This window comes from Hyperolius riggenbachi, chromosome 3, assembly GCF_040937935.1.
Source record: "Hyperolius riggenbachi isolate aHypRig1 chromosome 3, aHypRig1.pri, whole genome shotgun sequence".
Lineage (NCBI taxonomy): Eukaryota > Metazoa > Chordata > Amphibia > Anura > Hyperoliidae > Hyperolius > Hyperolius riggenbachi.
This window is the reverse complement of record NC_090648.1, coordinates 235,937,310-235,958,641: the sequence shown is the minus strand read 5'-3', so window position 1 is coordinate 235,958,641 and position 21,332 is coordinate 235,937,310. Positions and strand designations below refer to the sequence as shown.

At 43.6% G+C, this 21,332-nt stretch overlaps 1 protein-coding gene across 2 annotated transcripts in view; it reads right to left on the bottom strand.

Moving 5' to 3' along the window:
* The window catches only part of MKLN1 (muskelin 1), a 92,025-nt gene that overhangs the window by 4,133 nt on the left and 66,560 nt on the right, over positions 1-21,332 (bottom strand). For both annotated transcript variants that reach the window (XM_068276015.1, XM_068276014.1), the window contains exons 13-16: positions 14,576-14,723; positions 10,600-10,714; positions 8,183-8,322; positions 7,599-7,701 (exon numbers count right to left, since the gene is read on the bottom strand). In XM_068276015.1, coding sequence (XP_068132116.1) covers positions 7,599-7,701; positions 8,183-8,322; positions 10,600-10,714; positions 14,576-14,723 — 506 coding nt within the window. The remainder of the gene's footprint in view (positions 1-7,598; positions 7,702-8,182; positions 8,323-10,599; positions 10,715-14,575; positions 14,724-21,332) is intronic.

Below are 21,332 nucleotides of genomic sequence, written 5' to 3'. Positions count from 1 at the left end.
ATTAAAAAAAAAAAAAAAAAAAATGAACCCTGTAAAAAAAAAAAAAAAAATGCTTGGGTCCATACATTAACGGACAATCTACCCCACACTATTCAATTTTCATATAAATTGATCAGAAAAATGCACCATAAATCTCGCAAGGCAAATCTTGGCACAATGGAGACGGGCCCTTAGCCCAGTGGTCTGAAAATTAATTTGTCAAAATAACCAAAGATTAGCAATAGAACGATTAAGATTTCTTTTGAGAGACAAATTTCTTTTCAAGAACCATGTTTTTAGGAGTCTGTTTAAACTAGCTACTGACATTAAATAAAACCAGATATAGGAATAATCTTAGATCATGACCAGAAACTATATTTTCCCTTAACCATCTTAGCGGTATGGACGAGCTCAGCTCGTCCATGACCGCTAGATGGCGCCCCTTAGGCCCTGCTGGGCCGATTTAAATTTTTTTTTTTTTTAAAACACGCAGCTAGCACTTTGCTAGCTGCGTGTGGGGGATGATCGCCGCCGCTCACCACTGATGCGCCACTACCCGTCGCGTAAGGGCCCCCCCTCCCGAGACCCCTGCGCAGCCTGGCCAATCAGTGCCAGGCAGCGCTGCGGGGTGGATCGGGACCCCCAATGACGTCACGACATCGATGACGTCGGTGACGTCATCACGATCGTTACCATGACGTCGGGGCAAGCCCTTCTAGAAATTCCGTTCAGAACAGGATTTCTGAATGGGCTAATGCGCCGGAAGCGATCGGAAAGGTGAATACGACGACGCCGGGAGGGGGGAATCATGTAGCTAGCGCTAGGCTAGCTACATGGGTTAAAATAAATAAATAAATAAAAATACTGCTGTGCCGCCACCCTGGCGATCTTAATAGAACGCCAGGGTGGTTAAAATAGAAATATGACAATACTCACATTTAATGTAAAGAATGCATTTCCTTGGAATTTTGATTAACTCCCAAAGTTACAGACACAGCCTTGTATTATTAATGGTGGGTGACACTGGGCAGACTCTCAGGGTGATATTGGGCTGACTTTAGACCATTCAGCACTGTACTAGCTTTAACTAGTACAATGCTGAAGGGTCTAAAGTTGGCCAGTCGACGTTATTCAGCCTGCGCGGGCCTGCAAGAACCAGCAGAGATCGACTTGCTTCATTATACAGTTCCTATCTGTTCCTATTCTATAAGTTGAAGGTACACCAAAATAAACCATGTAGATCCCTGCTGGTTCTTGTAGTCCCATGCAAGCTAAATAATTCTGACTGGCCAACTCTAGACCTTACAGCAGTGTACTAGTTATGGAACATAAGGCCCCCTAGTAGTGCTCGCCCCCCCGGTCACATCCAACACATTAAGAGCAATAATTACAGGCAGCAGCAGCCTGGGTAGCGTAGTTACATTCCGCTGCTGCTGATTCCAGAACTAGTGTGGTGGAGGCTCTGAACAAGGCTCTGAACAAGGCTGTGCACTGCAAAGTCAGCGCAGAGCAGTGTGGCCTGGTTTGCACTCACAGTCACATGGCGTCACTGTAGAGAGGCCCAGGGAGGAGATAGAGGGTTTTGCAGGGCTCGGCGGGCTGCACCAACTTACAGCTACAAAAAAGAGGGGGCAGAGCATAGTGGCAGGTTAGCCCCAGAAACTATCAGAGCCACACTCAAATGGCTAAAAATCCACAGATTCAGACCCCTGCCTTAGGTAGCTCCGCCTCATCTTCAGCACTTTATAAGGTGCATAGACAACCAATGTCTCCCCCTAGTGACTGTAGCTTGTTAGCACAACATTGCAGGAAATAAGTACTATGCCGACATGGGTGTAGGATTAGGGCTAACAGGGCAGCACATGATAGCGCAGCTTCCAGTGGGTGGAGTAGGTGCAAGAACAAAAACACTCATCTGTCTTGTCTCTTAGAGATCAAGGGTGTCGGGATCTCTAAAATATGTTGTGGGAGACCGATACACATACTAGATTTTCAGCTGACATGATGCTAAACTGAAGCCCTGGAAGATTTCCCTCTAGAGCGTGTAAGAGGCTTTAGTTCAAATAAATACCTCAGAAAATACTCCTATTAGACCTACCGGTAATGGAGTTTCTGGTTGTCATCCAGGACAACCCAAGATCCGGTCCCACCCAGGATCTGGGGAAATACCAAACCAAGAAGTTTAAAAGCCCCCGCCCTCCCTCAATCCTCAGTGCGTCTGAAAGTAAGTAGACTAGAAACACCAAGATGAAGGAAGAATTAGACACCTACAAGTGACTAAAAATTCCCTGTGCTCCTAATTAGCTGAAAGGTGCTGGATAGGAAAGGGTTATAGACGTTGTCCCGGATGACAACCAGAAACTCCATTACCGGTAGGTCTAATAGGAGTATTTCTCTAATTGTCATCCGGGACAACCCAAGAGATAGACAAGAAGTCTTATCTAAAGATTCACCTAGGGAGGGACCACCGCCTGAAGCACCTTTCTGCCAAACGACTGGTCTTGTTGCGATAAAACATCCACTCTGTAATGCTTGATAAAGGTAGATGCGTTCGACCAAGTTGCCGCTTGACAAATCTGGTGTATGGTGACTCCTGCCCTCTCTGCCCATGATGTGGATAAAGAGCGAGTTGAGTGAGCTTTAATGTTATCTGGTAAGGGACTATCACTACCCTCATAGGCTAAGATAATGGCTTGTCTAATCCATCTTGCAATCGTTTGTCTGGATGCCTGCTGACCCCTATTTTTCCTGGAAAATAGGACCAATAAACTACTAGATTTTCTGAATTCTCTGGTTCTGGAGAGATAAACTAGTAAAGATCTCCTGACATCTAAACAATGAAAGGCCTCCTCCTTAACCCCCGCTGGCCTAGAACAAAATGAAGGCAGAATAATTTCTTGTGACCTATGGAATTCTGATGCTACCTTAGGTAAATATGATGGATCCCGTCTCAGTCTCACACTGTCAGGGCAGATGATGAGAAAAGGATCCTTAATAGATAGCGCCTGAAGATCGCCCAAACGTCTGGCTGACGTTATAGCAATCAGAAAGGCCAATTTGAGTGTCAGAAATTTCATATCAATACTTTCTATGGGCTCAAAAGGACCACCTGTAAGGCTGTTAAGCACTAACGAAAGATCCCACTGGGGAAAAATCTTCACCTTCACAGGAGTAGACCTCTGTAATGCTTTGAAAAAAATCCTCACTAACTCCTCTTGTGCTAAGTGTCTATCCAACAATATAGATAGAGCTGAACACTGGACCTTGAGAGTGCTGGGAGCCAACTTCATATCGAAGCCGTCCTGCAGAAATTACAGAACCGAACTGGTTAAATCCTGATTCTTGCCATGAGAATCACACCATGCTAAATAAACTTTCCAAACCTTCCTATAAATTTTTTGAGTTACCGGTTTCCTACATCTCATGAAAGTCTCTATAACTTTTTCTGAAAGACCCTTCTGTCTCAGAATTACCCTCTCAGGATCCAGGCTGCCAGTTTGAATAATTGAGGTCTGTGATGGTTTAGAGGCCCCTGCCTAAACAGGTCTGGATGGAGTGGAAGAGGCCACGGAGGTTGTACTGCCATTCTCAGTAGTGTTGCATACCATGGCCTTTTTGGCCATTGAGGTGCTACCAAGATAAGGTTCACTCTTTCTCTTTGTAGTTTTAGAAGGACCTGGGGAATAAATACTGTTGGAGGGAAAGCGTACCCTAGAACAAATTCCCAAGGAATACTCAGAGCATCCAATCCCAGAGACCTGCTGCATCTGTGAAGGGAGAAGAACTGATCTACTTTCACGTTCTTCGGGGATGCGAAGAGATCTATCTCCGTTTGCCCGAATTTCTCCACCAACATCTGAAAAACCTCCGGGCGGAGTTCCCACTGGGATTGGTTCATCTGCTGGCGAGTCAAAAAAATCTGCCTCTACATTGAGAGAGCCTTTTATGTGGACCGCCGATAACGAAAGAATCCGAGGTTCTGCCCATGCCAGAATCTCCGAACAGAGAGACAGGAGATCGAACGACCTCGTCCCCCCGTTTTGAAAGGTAAGCTACCGTCGTGATGTTGTCCGAAAACATCAAAACATGATTTCCTTCTATCAGGGACTGAAAAGATAGAAGAGCCCTCTGAACCGCCATCAGCTCTCTGAAATTGGATGACCTTTTGCTTATTAACCGAGACCAACTTCCTTGCGCATGTTCCCCCCTGGCTGTTGCTCCCCAGCCCCAGGAACTTGCATCCGTAAAGGTCTTTCCTGGATCTATCTGTCTCCAGAACTGACCTTCGCTCAAGTTTTGACTGTCAAACCACCATCGCAGATTGGACTTCACTGACTCTGGAATACAAATCAGACGATCCAGGTAATCCTCTGATTTGACCCAATTGGAAAGAAGCAGGTCTTGAAGGGATCTGCCGTGAGACTGGGCCCATGTCACTGCTGGGATGGATGCTGAAAATAGACCGAGTACTCTCATGATTTGACGAAGAGAGGATGCCTCTCGGGTCATCAAAGAGTTTACCTCTGATTGAATTTCAGAATCTTTTCCGGAGGTAAAAAGATTTTCCTCTCTATCGAGTCTATCCTGTAGCCTAGAAATGTAATTTGTTGAACTGGCACCAGAGCTGACTTTTTGTAATTGATCATCCACCCCACCTGAGTTAACGTTTTGATGAAAATATCTCTGTGTGAACATACCAGACCTTTTGTCTCTGCAAAAACCAACAGATCGTCCAGATATGGAATTATTGAAATTCCCTGGATTCTCAACTCCTTCATAATTTCTGCCAAAACCTTTGTGAACACCCGTGGGGCTGATGCTATGCCAAACGGGAGTGCCTGAAATTGGAAATGGCGAATGTGCGAAGGAGCTCGGATTGCAAATCTTAAAAATCTCTGATGTCTGTAAAAGATCGGGATGTGCAGATAGGCGTCTTGGAGGTCTATTGAGAGAAAAAACTCTTTCCCCTGCAATAGACTCCTTACTGAATAAATGCTCTTCATCCTGAATTTCTTGTAAGTCAGAAACGGATTGAGAGATTTTAGGTTCAGAATAAACCTGAACTCCCCGCTGGTTTTCTTCACCAGAAAGACATGGGAGTAGTACCCCTGGAAAATTTCTCCCTGGGGAACTGGAATAATCACTCTTTTTTCTAAAAGTTTCTGAATTTCTATTTCCAGACCAATTGCCTTCTCGGGGTCCTTTGGAAATGAATTTATAAATTTCCTTTGAGGGGGACTGACTGAAAACTGAAGGTGGTATCCTTTTATGATACGCAAAACAAAGGGATTGGGATTTAGTTTCTCCCATTCTAACCGAAAATAAATTAGCCTTTCCCCTACCGGTAAAACGTCATTTACTCTGCTTAGGAGGTTCAGTCTTGCCGAGACTGAACCCTCCTTTCCCCCTCCCTTTCGGAAAGGACCATTTCCTCTGCACATTCCTATTTTTTACCTGTTCACCTACTTGTTTCTTAGGAACAAAAGGTTTTTTAGTCTTAGGATTCCTTTTCTTATTAGGGAATTGCTTCCCCTTCTCCGCTGAACGGGCTAAGATATCCTCTAAGCCTGATCCAAATAACAAATTACCCTCAAACGGAATTGAGCCAAGCTTGTTCCTGGACGTCTGGTCTCCTTCCCAGGTCTTCAACCACACTGCTCGCCGAGCAGAGTTAATAAGAGCTGTAGTACGTGCCGATACCCGTATAAGTTCAGTAACTGCGTCCGCTAAAAAAGCTACTGCTTTAAGAATGACCGGGAGAGAGACCGCATAATCTTTAAGGGGAGCCCCCTTAGAGATTTGCTCAACCAGATTATCCATCCAGATTCGCAAGTTGCGCGAAATGCAGGTGGCTGAAATACATGGGATAAAGCCAAATGCTGCCGATTCCCAAGCCATCTTTAAGAGGGAATCAATCTTTTTGTCCATCACATCCTTTTCGGACCCCTGAGTCCTCAAAAGATAAGTCTGAGTCCTTTGCGTATTTAGATAATGATGCATTAAGCTTTGGGCATTTAGTCCATTTGTCAATTTCTGATTGTGAAAAAGGAAATTTCCTTTTGGAGGATTTGGGTATAAACAAAGACCTTTCTGGATTCTGCCATTGAGAGATAATAATATCCTGTAGTGTCTTATGAATGGGAAATACTCTCCCAGTAGATTGGCCAAGACCTGAATATACTTGATCCTGAGGGGTAATCTCTGGAACAGATTCCTTAATTTGTTCCGTGGAGTACACTGCTTTCAATAACTCAGAGGATTCGTCTGGAGTAAAAAGAAATCTAGGGGCCTTTGTTATCTCTTCCTTATCTGAATCCTCTGACCTGGGCTGCTCACCTTCCTCCAAAGAGCCTGACCCAGAAATATCCTCCCCTCCTCCTCATCAGCTCCCAATTCATCAGACATGGAAGGTGGCTGAGAAAATACCCCAGAGGGACCTGGAAGGGGATCAGTGGGGGGTGGAACAAAAGACTCCTTGAATTTATCTAGAGTCTCTTGCATATTCTTATTAACTGCCTCCATGACTCCCTTTAAAATGTTAGATGTCTCAGATACAACAATAGAATCTGTACAAGCTTGACAAACATTTCTAGGGGCATCTGGAGCAATCTTAGTGTTGCACAACCCACATCTCTTATATTTGGGCGGAACATTAGTTCTAGACTCAGTCTTTGCCTATATAAAAAAAACACAAAAAAATAGACATCCACTGAGAAGCCGTCCACAGGTGATTCACATAAGTATTAAACATCACCCTCCACTGGAGGACTTACCATCCCAGACCCGGATGGTTGCGTCTGTGCGGAGAACTTAGATGCCGTGCCTGCCACCTCCGACTGCTGCTGCTGCGACATGCCTCCCAATGGACACAGAACGCTGGAGGAGACGCCAGGAACACGCTGACTTACTTCCTGGATCTCCGCGATCCTCCCCATTGCGGCCGCGTGACGCCAGTACGCTCTAGCCACTCCCTCTGCGCCTGACGTCACACCCGGAAGCCCAAGATGCCAGATGCCGAATACGCCTTGCAGAGCCGGCGTCTGGCGAGGAGAAGGTATGTAGACCACCACTTCACACACGGTTGCTACCTTTTAATAATGCAGAGGAACTTGCGGCTCAGCGTTACCTCTGTAAATTGCTCCACGCTGCCCCATTCCTCCGCTCTTCTAAAGATAACCCACCCTCTGGTGAGTGCCATAAAATAATAAATATTAGATGGGAGCTTGCTTCCAATGGTGTTTCCGTGACGGAAACACAGATGAACTGAGGATTGAGGGAGGGCGGGGGCTTTTAAACTTCTTGGTTTGGTGTTTCCCCAGATCCTGGGCGGGGCCGGATCTCGGGTTGTCCCGGATGACAATTAGAGAAAGGTGAGCTCAGCGCAGCAGTTACTGTCAGCTCAGTAACATGACGCTTAGGGGAAAGCGTGTCTTTTGGGGCATTTTTTGTATTTTTTTTTTTTTAAACTAGTCACGCTACTGTTGTAAATTATTGTAGAACAGGAAATTTTGACTGCAATTCTTCTTTAAGGCAGTGCAGAACTACATTTTGCCACACATCAAATACTTGCCCAAAAAGACCTAAAAGAAAACCCATGCAAGAAATTATGCAAGGTTTACCTCTTTCGCTTCTTCAGGGTCTGAGTGATCCACAGTGACAAACAGGTCATTCTGAAGGTATTTCAGAGCACTTAAGGGTTCAGTCTGTGCATGCTCTTCAAACCTAAAGTATTTTGAAAACAAGTGAATTGTGAGAATACAAATGCATAGCTGTTAAAGTGGACCTGAACTCTTGCACAGGGCAGAAGGAAAACCGAGAAATGCACCCTATATGTATTTAGAGAGTTTAGCCTCTTATTTGTGTCTAATCACAAGTTGTAATTTGATCTCTCCCGTGTCACATGACTGCCACGGAAGAGATGGCAGATAAGCTCATTTGAAAGCACAGGATGTTAACAATATGTCTGCTTCCATGAATCAGGAAGTAGAAGTAGTAAAGATTTATTTTAGAAATTGTATCAGCTGTAACAAAAATGTTTTTTTTTTAAAAGTTATTATGCGGTTGCGTATCTTTTAGCGCAGAGAGGACGTTCTGAGTTCAGGTCCGCTTTAACATTGAACGTCTAGATAATTTGAAAATCCATTTTAAACTTTGAGAAATTGTCAGTGTCCACAGTTTTTTTTTTTTTGTTTGAAATGATTACCTGTGTTTCCTGATAAGGTATTTACAGTGTCTTAACAAATACTCTTTAGATGGTCGACATAACTTCAAAGACCAGAAATCATCCAACCTCATTTTTGGTGAGCAGGACTTCCCTGGATTTCCCCCAAAAAGATAATGTACCTTGCAAGTAATAAGTAAAATAAAATAAGCTTTATTAAAGCAGCAGCATGTAGTAAGCCTATCAAGCCATCAAGGGTTTTAAATAAGTGGTTAGTGACAATATGTAGTTACTACCAGCACTTACAGTAGCTTACAAACATGAAAGGACAACACACACCCAAAGTGTATAAAATTCATATTGTTCTTAACAGTGATATACAACAATATTTCTATAACATATTTTATCAATGACAGCACCCCCAGTTATAACTGCATGTGATCCATCCATGCTGAGTTTGCATTTGAAGAAAAAAAAAAAAAAAAAAAAAGCACTCATTGATTTGAAAAATCGTGGGGAACGGTTTTTGCTGAGTACTAAAAGAAACATTTTCAGTTGTACAAGTTTGCTAATTTACTATTTTGAAGACAAAAATTTGTTTAAAAAATATTTACTGTTAAAGAAAATTTGCTTAAATTTCAGAACGGATTATATTATCTGATTCATTGTATTGAAGTATCAGATCATACTATGTATTGCCAGTGGGAACATGCTTTCAGTGGAAGGTTTAAAGCAACCACAATAAATACAAATGTAAAATATGAAAATTGTGCACCTATAGCAAAGCTGAGCTTTCTTACTGGCAGGGATGCAGATTAATCACGAGCAACCACGGTGGTTACTAGTGATTCAAATTAGTTTTATTACAGCAGCTGAGCTGCAGGGAATGAAAGGGTTATTTACCCATAAAATCTTGTCCTACCCGCGCTCCATATAGGTCCTTGCGTGCTATTATTAGCGTTCCAAGCCTCGCTGCCGTCACAGCAGGAAGTGACGGCAGCAAGGCTTGGAACGTTAATAGGACACATGGACCTATATGGCGCGCGATGAGGACACGGATTATGGTTAAATAACCCTTTCATTCCCCGCCGCTCAGCTGCTGTAATTAAACCTCATTTGAATCACAAGTAATCACCATGGTTACTCGTGATTAATCGGTGATGAGCATTCCTGCTTACTGGTATTTCAATCATGTTCGAGAACCAAGGCTTGAAATAATTCCATGATGTAAAGGCCTTTGGCAGGTTCTCAGTGTGCTTGCTTTCCAGACACTGCACAAATACACTTGCAAGCACTGTACTCCAGCCAAACTACAGTAATTCAACTCCGCCTTGTATAAAACTAGAGATGTTCCCCATTAAGTACTGAACCCCAGCGAGTTCCACTAGACTTTAAAAGGAGAAACTAAAAAGAATTGGTATAAAATATTATTTACTGTCATTATGCTGGTCATTCCTTCCCATCCCCATACTTTCCTTCCTAATATACATAACGAAATGGAATGCAAGTCTAAAATGTTATTGCGCCCTACATAGAAGAAAAAAAAATTGGACCTGACTAATCGACATGGTTTCCAGTGATCTTTCAAGATAAAGAAACATACCAGTTTCAGGCAGTATCGGACTGCCATAGGAGTGAAAGAAGTTTCTTCTGTAACTTTTTCTATTGTTAGGGTAGAATGCATTAAAGGGATACTGTAGGGGGGGGGGGGGTCGGGGGAAAATGAGTTGAACTTATCCAGGGCTTCTAACGGTCCCCCGCAGACATCCTGTGCCCACGCAGCCACTCTCCGATGCTCCGGCCCCGCCTCCGGTTCACTTATGGAATTTCAGACTTTAAAGTCTGAAAACCACTGCGCCTCCGTTGCCATGTCCTCAATCCCGCTGATGTCACCAGGAGAGTACTGCGCAGACACAGACCATACTGGGGCTGCACAGTATGCTCCTGGTGACATCAGCGGGATCAAGGACACGGCAACAGAGGCGCAGTGGTTTTCAGACTTTAAACTCTGAAATTGCAGAAGTGAACCGGAGGCGGGGCCGGAGCATCAGTGAGTGGCTGCGCGGGCACAGGATGTCTGTGGGGGACCATTAGAAGCCCCGGGTAAGTTTAACTCATTTTCCCCCGACCCCCCCCCTCCCTACAGTATCCCTTTAAGAAGTTGTTTGATAGATAACATGAGTGCTAGTTTATGATAGCCACAAAAAGTCTGTATTTTGTTCAAAAATGCTGAACAAAAAAATGCTGTAATTAGAATGGGAGATATTTCCTCCAGCATATTTTAAAGTAGTAATTTGGATATATTTTTTTCGCCTGAGTATAGCTCCACCGCAAAAAAAGGAAAAAATATTCATCGTGTAGTTTTCACTGAAGGCAACCTTGGATTATGTACTTTATCATCTTAATGACATTTCAGAGTTACTTTTAGTTTAAAAATACTGACTGGTAATTGAGAATACCTTGTGTAACTCATCATAAACCAGTTGGTGTGCAAATCGTGGACAAGGCTCTTCTTCCTGAAGGCTTTTATTTGGATTTTCTTTTGATGCTTGATCATTCTTATAAACACAAGACCTGAAAAGCAACAAAATAGCTTATATAGGATAGGGACCATTACACTGCTGAAACCCATTCAGCCAAGTACAGTACAATAATAAGGTTTTAACAAAATGGACATCAGTGTGTACTTTTTCAAGCACGGTGGCCTAGTGGATAGCACTCTCGCCTTGCAGTGCTGGGTTTTTGGTTTGTACTCCAGAATTTATATGTTCTCCAAGTCTGTGAGGGTTTTCTCTGGGCACACTGGATTCTTCTCACGTCCCAAAAACAGTAGTTAATTGGTCTTCCCCTGAAAATGACCCTAGACTATGACAAACACAAGACTATGGGAGGGATTAGATTGTGAGCCCCTCCGAGGGACAGTTAGTGACAAGACCATATATTCTTTAACGTGCTATGGAAGATTTCAGAGTTACATACCATAATTTTACAGACTATAAGACTCACTTTTCCCCCCACAAAGTGGGGAAAAGTGAGTTTTTTCCCCCCACAAAAAAAGTGGTATAAGTGGGATATAAGATGCGGCATCTTATAATGTCCGAATGTACAGTTGCAGAGTGCAAAGCAGAAGCACTCAACGATCCAGCCGGCGTGCTCCTCTCCTCTGTCTCAGTCGCTGCTATAAATCCTTCTGCTTATGCTCCAGTCCTCTGTCCTTCCTGGTTACTGCTGCCCTCTTACTGCACAACCTGACAGCGCTCGTGCTTCAAAACCATGCATGATGTGCAGTACAAATGCGCTACTAGGGTACACAGTGAGAGGGCACCAGTAACCAGGAAGAAACCAGAAAGGACATTGCCCCCAGAGGGCCGGAAAAAGTAGAGCAGCAGGATTTGTAATAGCAGCTACAGACAAAGACAGTAGAGGAGTGCAGTAGCTGGATCAGGTGAGATTTTACACTGCAGTTGTAGAGTAGTTCGTGTAGCTGGTGGGGCAGCAAGGGTTAATGAAGTGTAACTGGTGGGGCATCAGTAGTTAGTGTAATGTAGTGCATTGTAGTTGCTGGGGAGGCAGGGGTTAGTGTAGCTGGATAGAGTAGCTTAAAGGAATTATCAGCCTTTTAAGCGCCTCCCCCAATCTACTTTCCCGTGGCTTTCTCCAGCTCCTTCCCGGCAACATGTCCCATGACGCAGCTCAACTCGCAGCCCGTTGTCCCCGCCGGTACGGAGGCCGACCGCAGGGTCGGCCTCGTACTGCGCCTGCACGATCGCCGCTGCAAATCACGCCAACGTTATCCGTGGTGTATTGCGCTGAGCACAAAACTGCTGCGCAGTACATCGCGGACAATGTGGCCGTAATTGACAGCGGTGCCCGCGCAGGCACAGTACGAGGCCTTACAAAGGCTGATAATTACTTTAGACAGAGGCAGCTTGGGGGGGGTGTCAACAAAAGGGTCCACAAGAGGACCCTGGACCATGAACATACCAGGTTTAGTATATTTGTCCCCTGATTTTTGCCCTCTAAACCTCGATGCATCTTATGGTCAGGAGCATCTTATGATCTGAATAATAGGACAAATACTAAATTAATGAGAGAACTAAAATGTTTTTCAACCTCATTTCAAAGTGCAGAGCTCCAATGGAGATGTATATTTTCTCAACTAAAGTAGAATTCCACTTTAAAATCCTCCAAGTTTCTCTAAAGCTTTATAAGCTACTTGAAGGGTTTTGCTGTCTGGGTTTCAATTATACCGATTTTGTCTTGTTGTTTTCAGTGACATATAGCTTACAAGCATCATAGTTTGAGATTCTGCATAGGGTAGATACCAAATGAGCACTAGAAAGTGCTTCCTTCACACTTTACTATTAAAATGAGTGCAATTAACAATAGAACTGCTGGGAAAAGGAAGTGACAGCTTCAATAAATAGTCAAAACTCTAATTGGCTGAGAAATTGCTCAAAAAGGCTAACCAAGAGGTTTGCCTTTTCTATGTACCTTTATAACTCAGCCAAAAAAAACAGAATTTTGCCTTCTTAAAAAACCGTAGGTATTTGTGGTTATTCAGGTTGGAGAAAGCATATGGTGCCCCACAATGCATCACTGCTGAATATGCAAATCATCCCTTAGGTCCACTCCAACCTGAATAATCCCAAATACCTTCTGGTTTAAAAAGACAAAATTCTGTTTTGCGTAGTATTTTAGTAAGAAAGCTTTTTGGTCCTTTTCAGGCCCTTACACACTCCAAAAAGTTTTGGTTCACCACGAGCTTGTTGGGCAATCTAACGCAACCAATAAACAAATCATAAAAAAGGTCGATACCACACTTATTTAAAACAAAAACATTTAAAGAGAATCTGTATTGTTAAAATCGCACAAAAGTAAACATACCAGTGCGTTAAGGGACATCTCCTATTACCCTCTGTCACAATTTCGCCGCTCCCCGCCGCATTAAAAGTGGTTAAAAACAGTTTTAAAAAGTTTGTTTATAAACAAACAAAATGGCCACCAAAACAGGAAGTAGGTTGATGTACAGTATGTCCACACATAGAAAATACATCCATACACAAGCAGGCTGTATACAGCCTTCCTTTTGAATCTCAAGAGATCATTTGTGTGTTTCTTTCCCCCTGCAGTTCTCATGCACTGAAGTTTCAGGCTGCTCTTTTCTTCCTGCAAACAGCTTTGCCCTTGTCTGAATTTCCTCAGTATGTGAAAGCCCAGCCAGCTCAGAGGACGATTTATCCAGCTTGTAAAAGATGAGAGAAGAGAGAAGCTGCCCTAATCTAAATAATACACAGGCAGTGTGCATAGAGGGGCCTGGAAGGGGGAGTTCATAGCAGAAGCACAACACTGAAGAACTTGGCAGCCTTCCAGACACAGGCCGACAAGTCTGACAGGGGAAAGATACATTGATTTATTACAGAGACTGTGATAGCAGAAAGTGCTGCAGTAAGCCAGAACACATTAGAATAGCTTTTGGAACTTGTAGGATGATAAAAAACAGGATGCAATTTTTGTTACGGAGTCTCTTTAAGGCCTCTTGCACACTGCAAGCGATTCCGATTCAGATTCCGCTTTTTAATCAGTTTTTACATCCGATTCAGATTCTGATTTGCAGTGTGCAGGGAGCAAACTGCAAATCGGAATCTGAATCGGATGTAAAAACTGATTCAAAAGCGGAATCGGAATCACTTGCAGTGTGCAAGAGGCCTAAAGCATTCCAAAAAAATCTAATGGTAAAAAAAGGCAAACTGAACAGCAGTATCTTGGAAAACCCGATAAATATTAAATTACGTATCTCAACAGAATTCCAAATTTTTGTCAAACTACTTAAAGAGACTCTGAAGCGAGAATAAACCACAAATAAGAAGTACGTACATTTTTCCCAGAGTAAAATGAGCCATAAATTAATTTTCTCCTATGTTGCTGTCACTTACAGTAGGTAGTAGAAATCTGACAAGTGACAGGTTTTGGACTAGTCCATCTCTTTATAGGGGATTCTAAGGGATGTATTTATTTTCAAAAGCACTTCGTGAATGGCAGTTGCTCTGTCCAACTGCCAAAAAACTGTGTAGGAAGCAGGGAAGCTGGCCAGCATCGTTGTTGAAATCCTTTTTAGGGAATATCCTTATAAAGAATAAAAGCCTTGCTGAAAATCCCATATGAAGAGATGGACTGTTCCAAAACCTGTCACTTCTGTCAGATTTCTACTACTTACTGTAAAAATAGTGTAAAAATTTTGACAGCAAAATAGGAGAAAAGTAATTTATGGCTCATTTTACTCTGGGAAAAATGTACTTCTTATTTGTATGTTTGCACACATTTCAAATTTTACACATTTTCGCTGTAGTGCCCCTTTAAAGAACTGTTCAGGCTTTCATTAAATACTGTGCATACAAGCAGTATCAAAATAAAAACATTTTTTTATTTACTTACCATATGTTCCTAACAATATCATAGATCCAAAAGGAATTCCTGACATTCTCCTCCCGTTTCTCTTTATCTTTACTTAACCCCGACAAGACGTGGATTTCATTCAGCTCTGGGTCAATGGTGGCTCTCTGAGTGAAGCCTGTCATTGGAACTATAAAAGAAGCATAATGGAGAGGAAGATGGAGAAATTATCCGTTGGCTCCTCAATAAAATTCACCATGAACTGGGAATTCTAATCATTTTTTGTAAAGAATGTAAAGAACCAATCATAGAAAAACTTACAAAAAAGGAGAGAAATGATGGGATACATTTTCCCTCTTTTACTACTTCCGCTAGCCCCTAGAAGTCTATCTGGTCCAGCTGTCCCATCTGTAAGATCACCGACCTCTGCTGAGTTGAATGCTTCTGCGCGCCTCTCACAATCACACTACTCTGGTTAGGAGCATTCTGCGCTTGCACATTTCAAGTCTTTGTGAACAGTGCAAGTGCAGAACACTCCCAGACACAGGAGCGCATTCATGAGAGGCACAGAGGTGCATCAGTGCAGAAGCCCGCAATCCAGCTGGGGTCGGCACCCTGGAGGGCAGCAGAACTGCAACGCTGGACCAGATAGACTTCAAAGGGCTAAACAATTTCCCCAAGTAAAGCTCAAAGTGTAACTATCGGACATAAAATCAAAATTCAATTATTTATTTTTATCTGGTAAACAAGTAATAAGGATGCTAACCAGGGAATACAAAAGTTAAAATCTCTATTACTTTTCTTGTATATAAATTATCATTCCCCAGTTTACCTGCCTAATATTTGGTACGTTGCTGCACAAAGGAAGTTGCAGGGGATGCTGGGTTGTCTTTTTTTGCTTCTTTATTTCCCCTCAGGCTTAACTAATGTACAGAAGCAAAAAAAAAAAAAAAAAAAAAAAAAAAGACAACCCAGCATGCCCTGTAACTTCATTTTTGCGGCAACGTACCAAATAAGAGTCAGGGAAACTGGGGAATGATCATTTATAAACAAGAAAGGTAATAGTGAGTTTGACTTTTGGATTGCCTGGTTAGCATCCTTATTACTTGTTAACGAGATAAAAATAAAGAATTCATTTTTTATTTTATGCCCGACAGTTACACTAACTTTTTTTTTTGTTCCCAGCTCAGATATGCTTTAAATGGGGTTATAACATCCAAAAGTGTAAAATTGTTTAAAAATAGTTTGTGATAAATATAGAATATTTCTGCTTGTTTCCATCTTCACTTTTTCTCAGTGATGCAAAAAACCAGCTCAGTATTACTTTACTGCTTATTCTACAGATTACTGTCTCTCCCACAGCAAACATCACCTGGATAACAGGCTTACATCACTAAGTAGACTCTTCGAGGCGGGTGGGGGGTGGGGAGGGTTTACATTACCTTAAGGTGCGTACACACGTCTGACTTTATGCCCGATTGTCGTTCAAACTGCACGTTTGAACGACTTGCCATTCGAACAAAAAGTTGTTCAGACTCCTTGTTACATACAGACGACAAAACGTTTGAAATGCTAATTACAGCTAATTTACAAGTCATTTGACTGGACTTGATAGAACAATGGACTAGATCAGATCACTGACCAAACGACTTGTTTGACAGTCTACTAGTGTAATAGACTTTCAAACAACAAGACGTTTGTACACATGTACGGACCTAACTGTTTGAACTAGTTAGTCCACAGATGCGCCAATCTGATCAGTCAAAACTGCTGCTATCAGTTTAACGATCATTCGTACACATGCCAAACTGTTGTTCAAACTAAATAGACGTACCTTTAAGGTTATGGTGTCCTTATTTTATCTAGAATGTGACGTTTGTCATTTTCATTTAGGGATAAGTTTGTTGCCGTAGCTTTTAAAAAAAAAAAAAAAAAAAAAAAAAGAAAGACTTCTCACAATCCTTTTTGCACTGCACAGCTCAGCACAGTTCAGCAAAGGCACACAGACCATTTTTTTCTTCATATCAGAATCAATTTTATTTCGCCAAGTAAGTTTGCACCTACAAGGAATTTGTCTTGGCAGTTGCTTAACAAACGCAAACAAAAACAATACAAGGACAGACAGTGTGTATATTACAAGTCAAGGACATTTATGCAAGTATAGTGGCAGTAAGCAATGTGAGAATTGTTCATTTACAGTTCTGTGCTGATTACTATCAAGTCCTGGCAGCTCTAACGTGGTTCAGCATTAAGTATGGCTACCGCTTGAGGAAAAAAGCTGTTCCTGTGTCGAGATTTTGGTAGCGATTGACCGGAATCTTACTCCTGAAGGCATGCACTGGAAGATGGAGTGAGCTGGGTGAGAGGGGTCAGAGGCAATTTTGGTTGCTCTTTTTCTGCACCCGCTAGCGTAAAGATCCTGCAGGGAAGGTAAGCTACAGCCAATTATCCTTTCCGCTGTTCGGATGATGCGCTGCAGCCTCCCCTTTTCTAATGCTGAGCAGGAGCTGAACCATACAGTCATAGATGATGTTATGGTGGATTCAATAATTGCAGTGTAGAACTGCACCATTAAATTTTGAGGTAGGCCAAACTTTTTCAGTTGCCGTAGATGGTACATCCTCTGTTGCGCTTTCTTGACAATAGTGGCCGTATTGTTATCCCATTTTAGGTTGTGTGAGATCGTGGACCCAAGAAACTTGAATGACTCTACCTGGGTTATTGTGGATCCATTTATGGTTAAGGGGAGGTGCTGGGGGGGGGGGGGGGGGGAATCTCCTAAAGTCTATTATCATCTCCATGGTTTTGAGAGCGTTTAGTTCCAAGTTGTTGCTGCTGCACCAGGAGGAAAGCTGTCCCACCACATGCCACATGCCTGTATGCAGATTCATCCCCGTTTTGTATGAGACCAACTACTGTTGTGTCATCTGCAAACTTCAGAACCTTAACAGATGGATCTGTGGAGATGCAGTCATTGGTGTACAGTGAGTAGAGCAGTGGGGAAAGCACACAGCCTTGGGGTGCACCAGTACTGACGGTCAGAGAGCTTGATGTGTGTTTACCAAGTCTAACACGCTGTCTCCTATCGGTTAGGAAATCGGTTATCCATTTGCACATGGATTCAGGTATGTGTAGCTGGGAGATCTTGCTGTGTAGCAGAGATGGCATTATGGTATTAAATGCAGAGCTGTAATCTATAAATAAAATCCTGGTGTAGGTTCCTGAGGTGTCTAGATGCTGTAGTACATAATGCATACACATGTTCACGGCATCATCTGCGGATCTATTAGGCCTGTAGGCAAATTGCAGAGAGTCCAGCAGGGGATCTGTGATAGATTTCAGATAAGCCATTAACAGTTTTTCGAATGCTTTCATGACCAATGATGTCAGGGAAACAGGCCTTTAAACATGTAGGTTTTGAATTTTTTGGGATTGGTACAATAGTTGAGCTTTTAAAACAGACTGGAACTATTGAGAGTTCGAGAGATGCTTTGAATATGTCTGTGAATACAGGAGCTAATTGATCGGCACAGAGTTTCAGGCATTTCGCAGAGATAGAGTCTGGCCCCATTGCTTTCCTAGTGTTTTGTCTTTTGAAGAGTCTGCTTACATCTGATTGGCATATTGTTAGAGCATGCGCATCTGGGGATGGGTAAATATATTGTGTCTGGCCTCCTGTGTTGTGTAGTTGCTGAGGCACCGCAGGGGGTGGAGACGTTGGCTGGCAGGAAGAGCGTTCAGTTTGCCTGCTGCAGAGATGGAAATTATGCGAATTGACTTGGTGTGTTTGGCTTTTGTTGCTAGTGTCAAACCTGCAATAAAATGTATTCAGTTCATTTGCAAGCTGCAGATTGTGTAGTGAGGGCGGAGATTTCTTCCTGTAGCTGGTAATTTCATGCAGAGATTTCCATATTGTGAATGAGTAGGCGTTTGAACATTGTTTCTCAAGTTTTTTAGAATAATCTTTTTTTGCGTCAGTAATGGCTCTCTGCAGCTTGTATTTCGCAGCCTTGTAGAGGACTTTATCGCCTGTACGATATGCCCTTTCTTTATCGAGGCGCAGCTTCCTAAGATGTGATGTAAACCAGGGTTTATCGTTATTGTACCTGGTGCACTTTTTTGTGGGGATACAGGACTCTTCACAAAAAGGTAATATATGATGTCACAGCATCAGTGTATTCATTTAGGTCACTGGTAGATTCTTTAAATATATTCCAGTTTGTTAAATCAAAGCAGCTCTGTAGTTTTTCTACAGCTTCGCTAGTCCATTTCTTAACTGTGGTCACTACAGGTTTGGCAGTTTTTAGTCTTTGGATGTATGTTGGGATAAGCTTTATAACCGCATGATCAGAGTTCCCCAAAGCTGCCCTGCTGACAGAGTGATATGAGTCCTTAGTCGTAGTGTAACAGTGATCAAGTGTCTTACCTTCTCTAGTTGCGCTTGTGATGTGTTGCCTGTATTTGGGGAGTTCTTTGGAAAGATTAGCACTGTTGAAATGCCCTAGTATGATAAAAAAGGAATCTGGGTACTCCCTTTCCACCTCAGTGATTTGATCTGTGAGATCTTGGAGCGCAGGCTGCATACATGTTTGTGGAGGGATGTACACAGCAACCACAATAAATGAAGAAAACTCACGGGGTGAGTAGTAGGGTCTGCAGTTTATAAAGAGAGTTTCTAGCCCAGCCGAGCATGTTCTCTTAATAACTGTAACATCCGTGCACCACCTATCATTAATATAGAAGCAGAGTCCTCCACCTTTGGTTTTGCCAGAAGTAAGTGGGTCCCGGTCAGATCTGTAGAGTGTAAATCCATGAATCTGCAGAGCGTTGTCTGGAATAAGCTCAGATAGCCAGGTCTCTGTGAAGCAAAGAGCAGCAGAGAGATGAACGTCCTTTGTTCTGATCAGTAGTTGAAGCTCGTCCAGTTTGTTATATATGGACCTGACATTTGAGAGTATGATTCCAGGTAGTGGAGAGCGCAGTCCTCTGCGTCGAAAGCGAGTCTGGATCCCGGAGCGTTTCCCTCTTCTTCTAAGCCTCACTGCCTGGTTCAGCACAGTAGCTCCACTGGTAGGATCCCCAGAAGATCAAGAGTGGATGAAATATCCAGGGATATCACTGTATCACATATCTCTTAAATCTGACAGCAGTGTTCTCCCCAGAGCCTATTACCTGGGAGGAGCGCCCACCAGATCTCTGTCCCTGCCCGGCTGCTGTGATCGGCCGCTGTCTGCATCATAAATTCTTTCCTCAGCACGATACACATGACAGCTTGGAAGGCAAGCAGAGACACCATCTTCGCCCTCCTCCTCAGCTTCCTTCCTATCAGCAGCGTGGAAGGGCGGGGAAATCTCATAGCAGAGAGAGGAACAGGCAGACTGCGGGAACTTTCAGCTGGAGTCCGCACTGAAAAGAATGTGCGGTTTGATTTGTTATCGTTTGGTGAGTCACTCCCGCTGGCTACTACAGTGGACAGACACTCTTCTCTTCCTCTCTGTCAGAGCAGCATGTACAATGCCCCCTTCCCCAGGTCCTTCAGGTCACAAGAATGTCGGAGACCTCAAAAAAGTATGGCACATTAACATAACATGTTTCTTTATTCTGGAGCATTCAGTGAGAGAGATAAGTGGTTTACAGGGGCTGTAAAAGGCAGCTTTCATTCTGCCTCCTGTGTCTGCACTTTATCACAAGCTGACACTTGGTTTGCTAGCTATTAACCCCAAATTGTTCAGTTTAGTTCCATCACTGTGATATCTAGCTTTCAGTATGGGCAGGGTCGGATTTACCATAAGGCACTGTAGGCAAGTGCCTACAGGCGCCTAACAGTCCAAGGGCGGCTCTCCTCCCTCCCCGAATGTGTGTCTCCCTATGCAGAGTGATGTGGGAGCGCAGTGTCACTCACCGCCGCTCATCAGTGCAGCCGCACAGCCAGCGTTCCCGGCGACCGTAGTCATGCACTCCAGCGTAGTCAGCAGGGGGCGGTGCAGGTGCGTGCTGACGTCTATTTGTTTTCTTCCGGCTGCTCCGGTGTCATGTCTAACTATACTTTGTCACCGGGAGCCAGGGGGAACGGAGTTCAACATGAGGGCTGTGGAAGGGTGGACAGGGAGCGGAGCTAGGCTTACAATGCAAAATGCTCTGCTCCCCGTTCTCACATGGCCTGGTCTCACTGGCCAATCATGTGCCACCCCAGGATCTGCCGGGAGAAAAGGAGGCGGAGGCGGAGATTGAAAGTTTTCTGCTGCTATGCTGCATGGGATGCCAGCCAGGAACACAAGACAGTGGAGGACAGTAAGTTAAGACTTTTGGGAGTTGAGGTGAATGCTTCCTTTACACTCTCCCTCTCTCTCTTCCTGTGTTTCTTTGGCATGGTAATGTGTCTCTCTCTCTCTCTGATCTCCAGACAAGTGCAGCGGTGGTTCACTAGCCTCCTGCTGCTGGAGCCCATCCCCCGCAGCTTCATGTTTCTTCTCTGTCTCTCTGCTCTACCCGTGTGTGTGTGTGTGTGTGTGTGTGTGTGTGTGTGTGTGTGTGTGTGTGTGTGTGTGTGTGTGCCCCCTGCATCCTGATGTCTGTGTTTGTATCTGTGTGTGTGAGCCCCCTGCGTCCTGATGTCTGTGTGTGTGAGCCCCCTGCGTCCTGATGTCTGTGTGTGTATCTGTGTGTGTGAGCCCCCTGCGTCCTGATGTCTGTGTGTGTATCTGTGTGTGTGAGCCCCCTGCGGTCTGTGTGTGTATCTGTGTGTGTGAGCCCCCTGCGTCCTGTGTGTGTATCTGTGTGTGTGAGCCCCCTGCGTCCT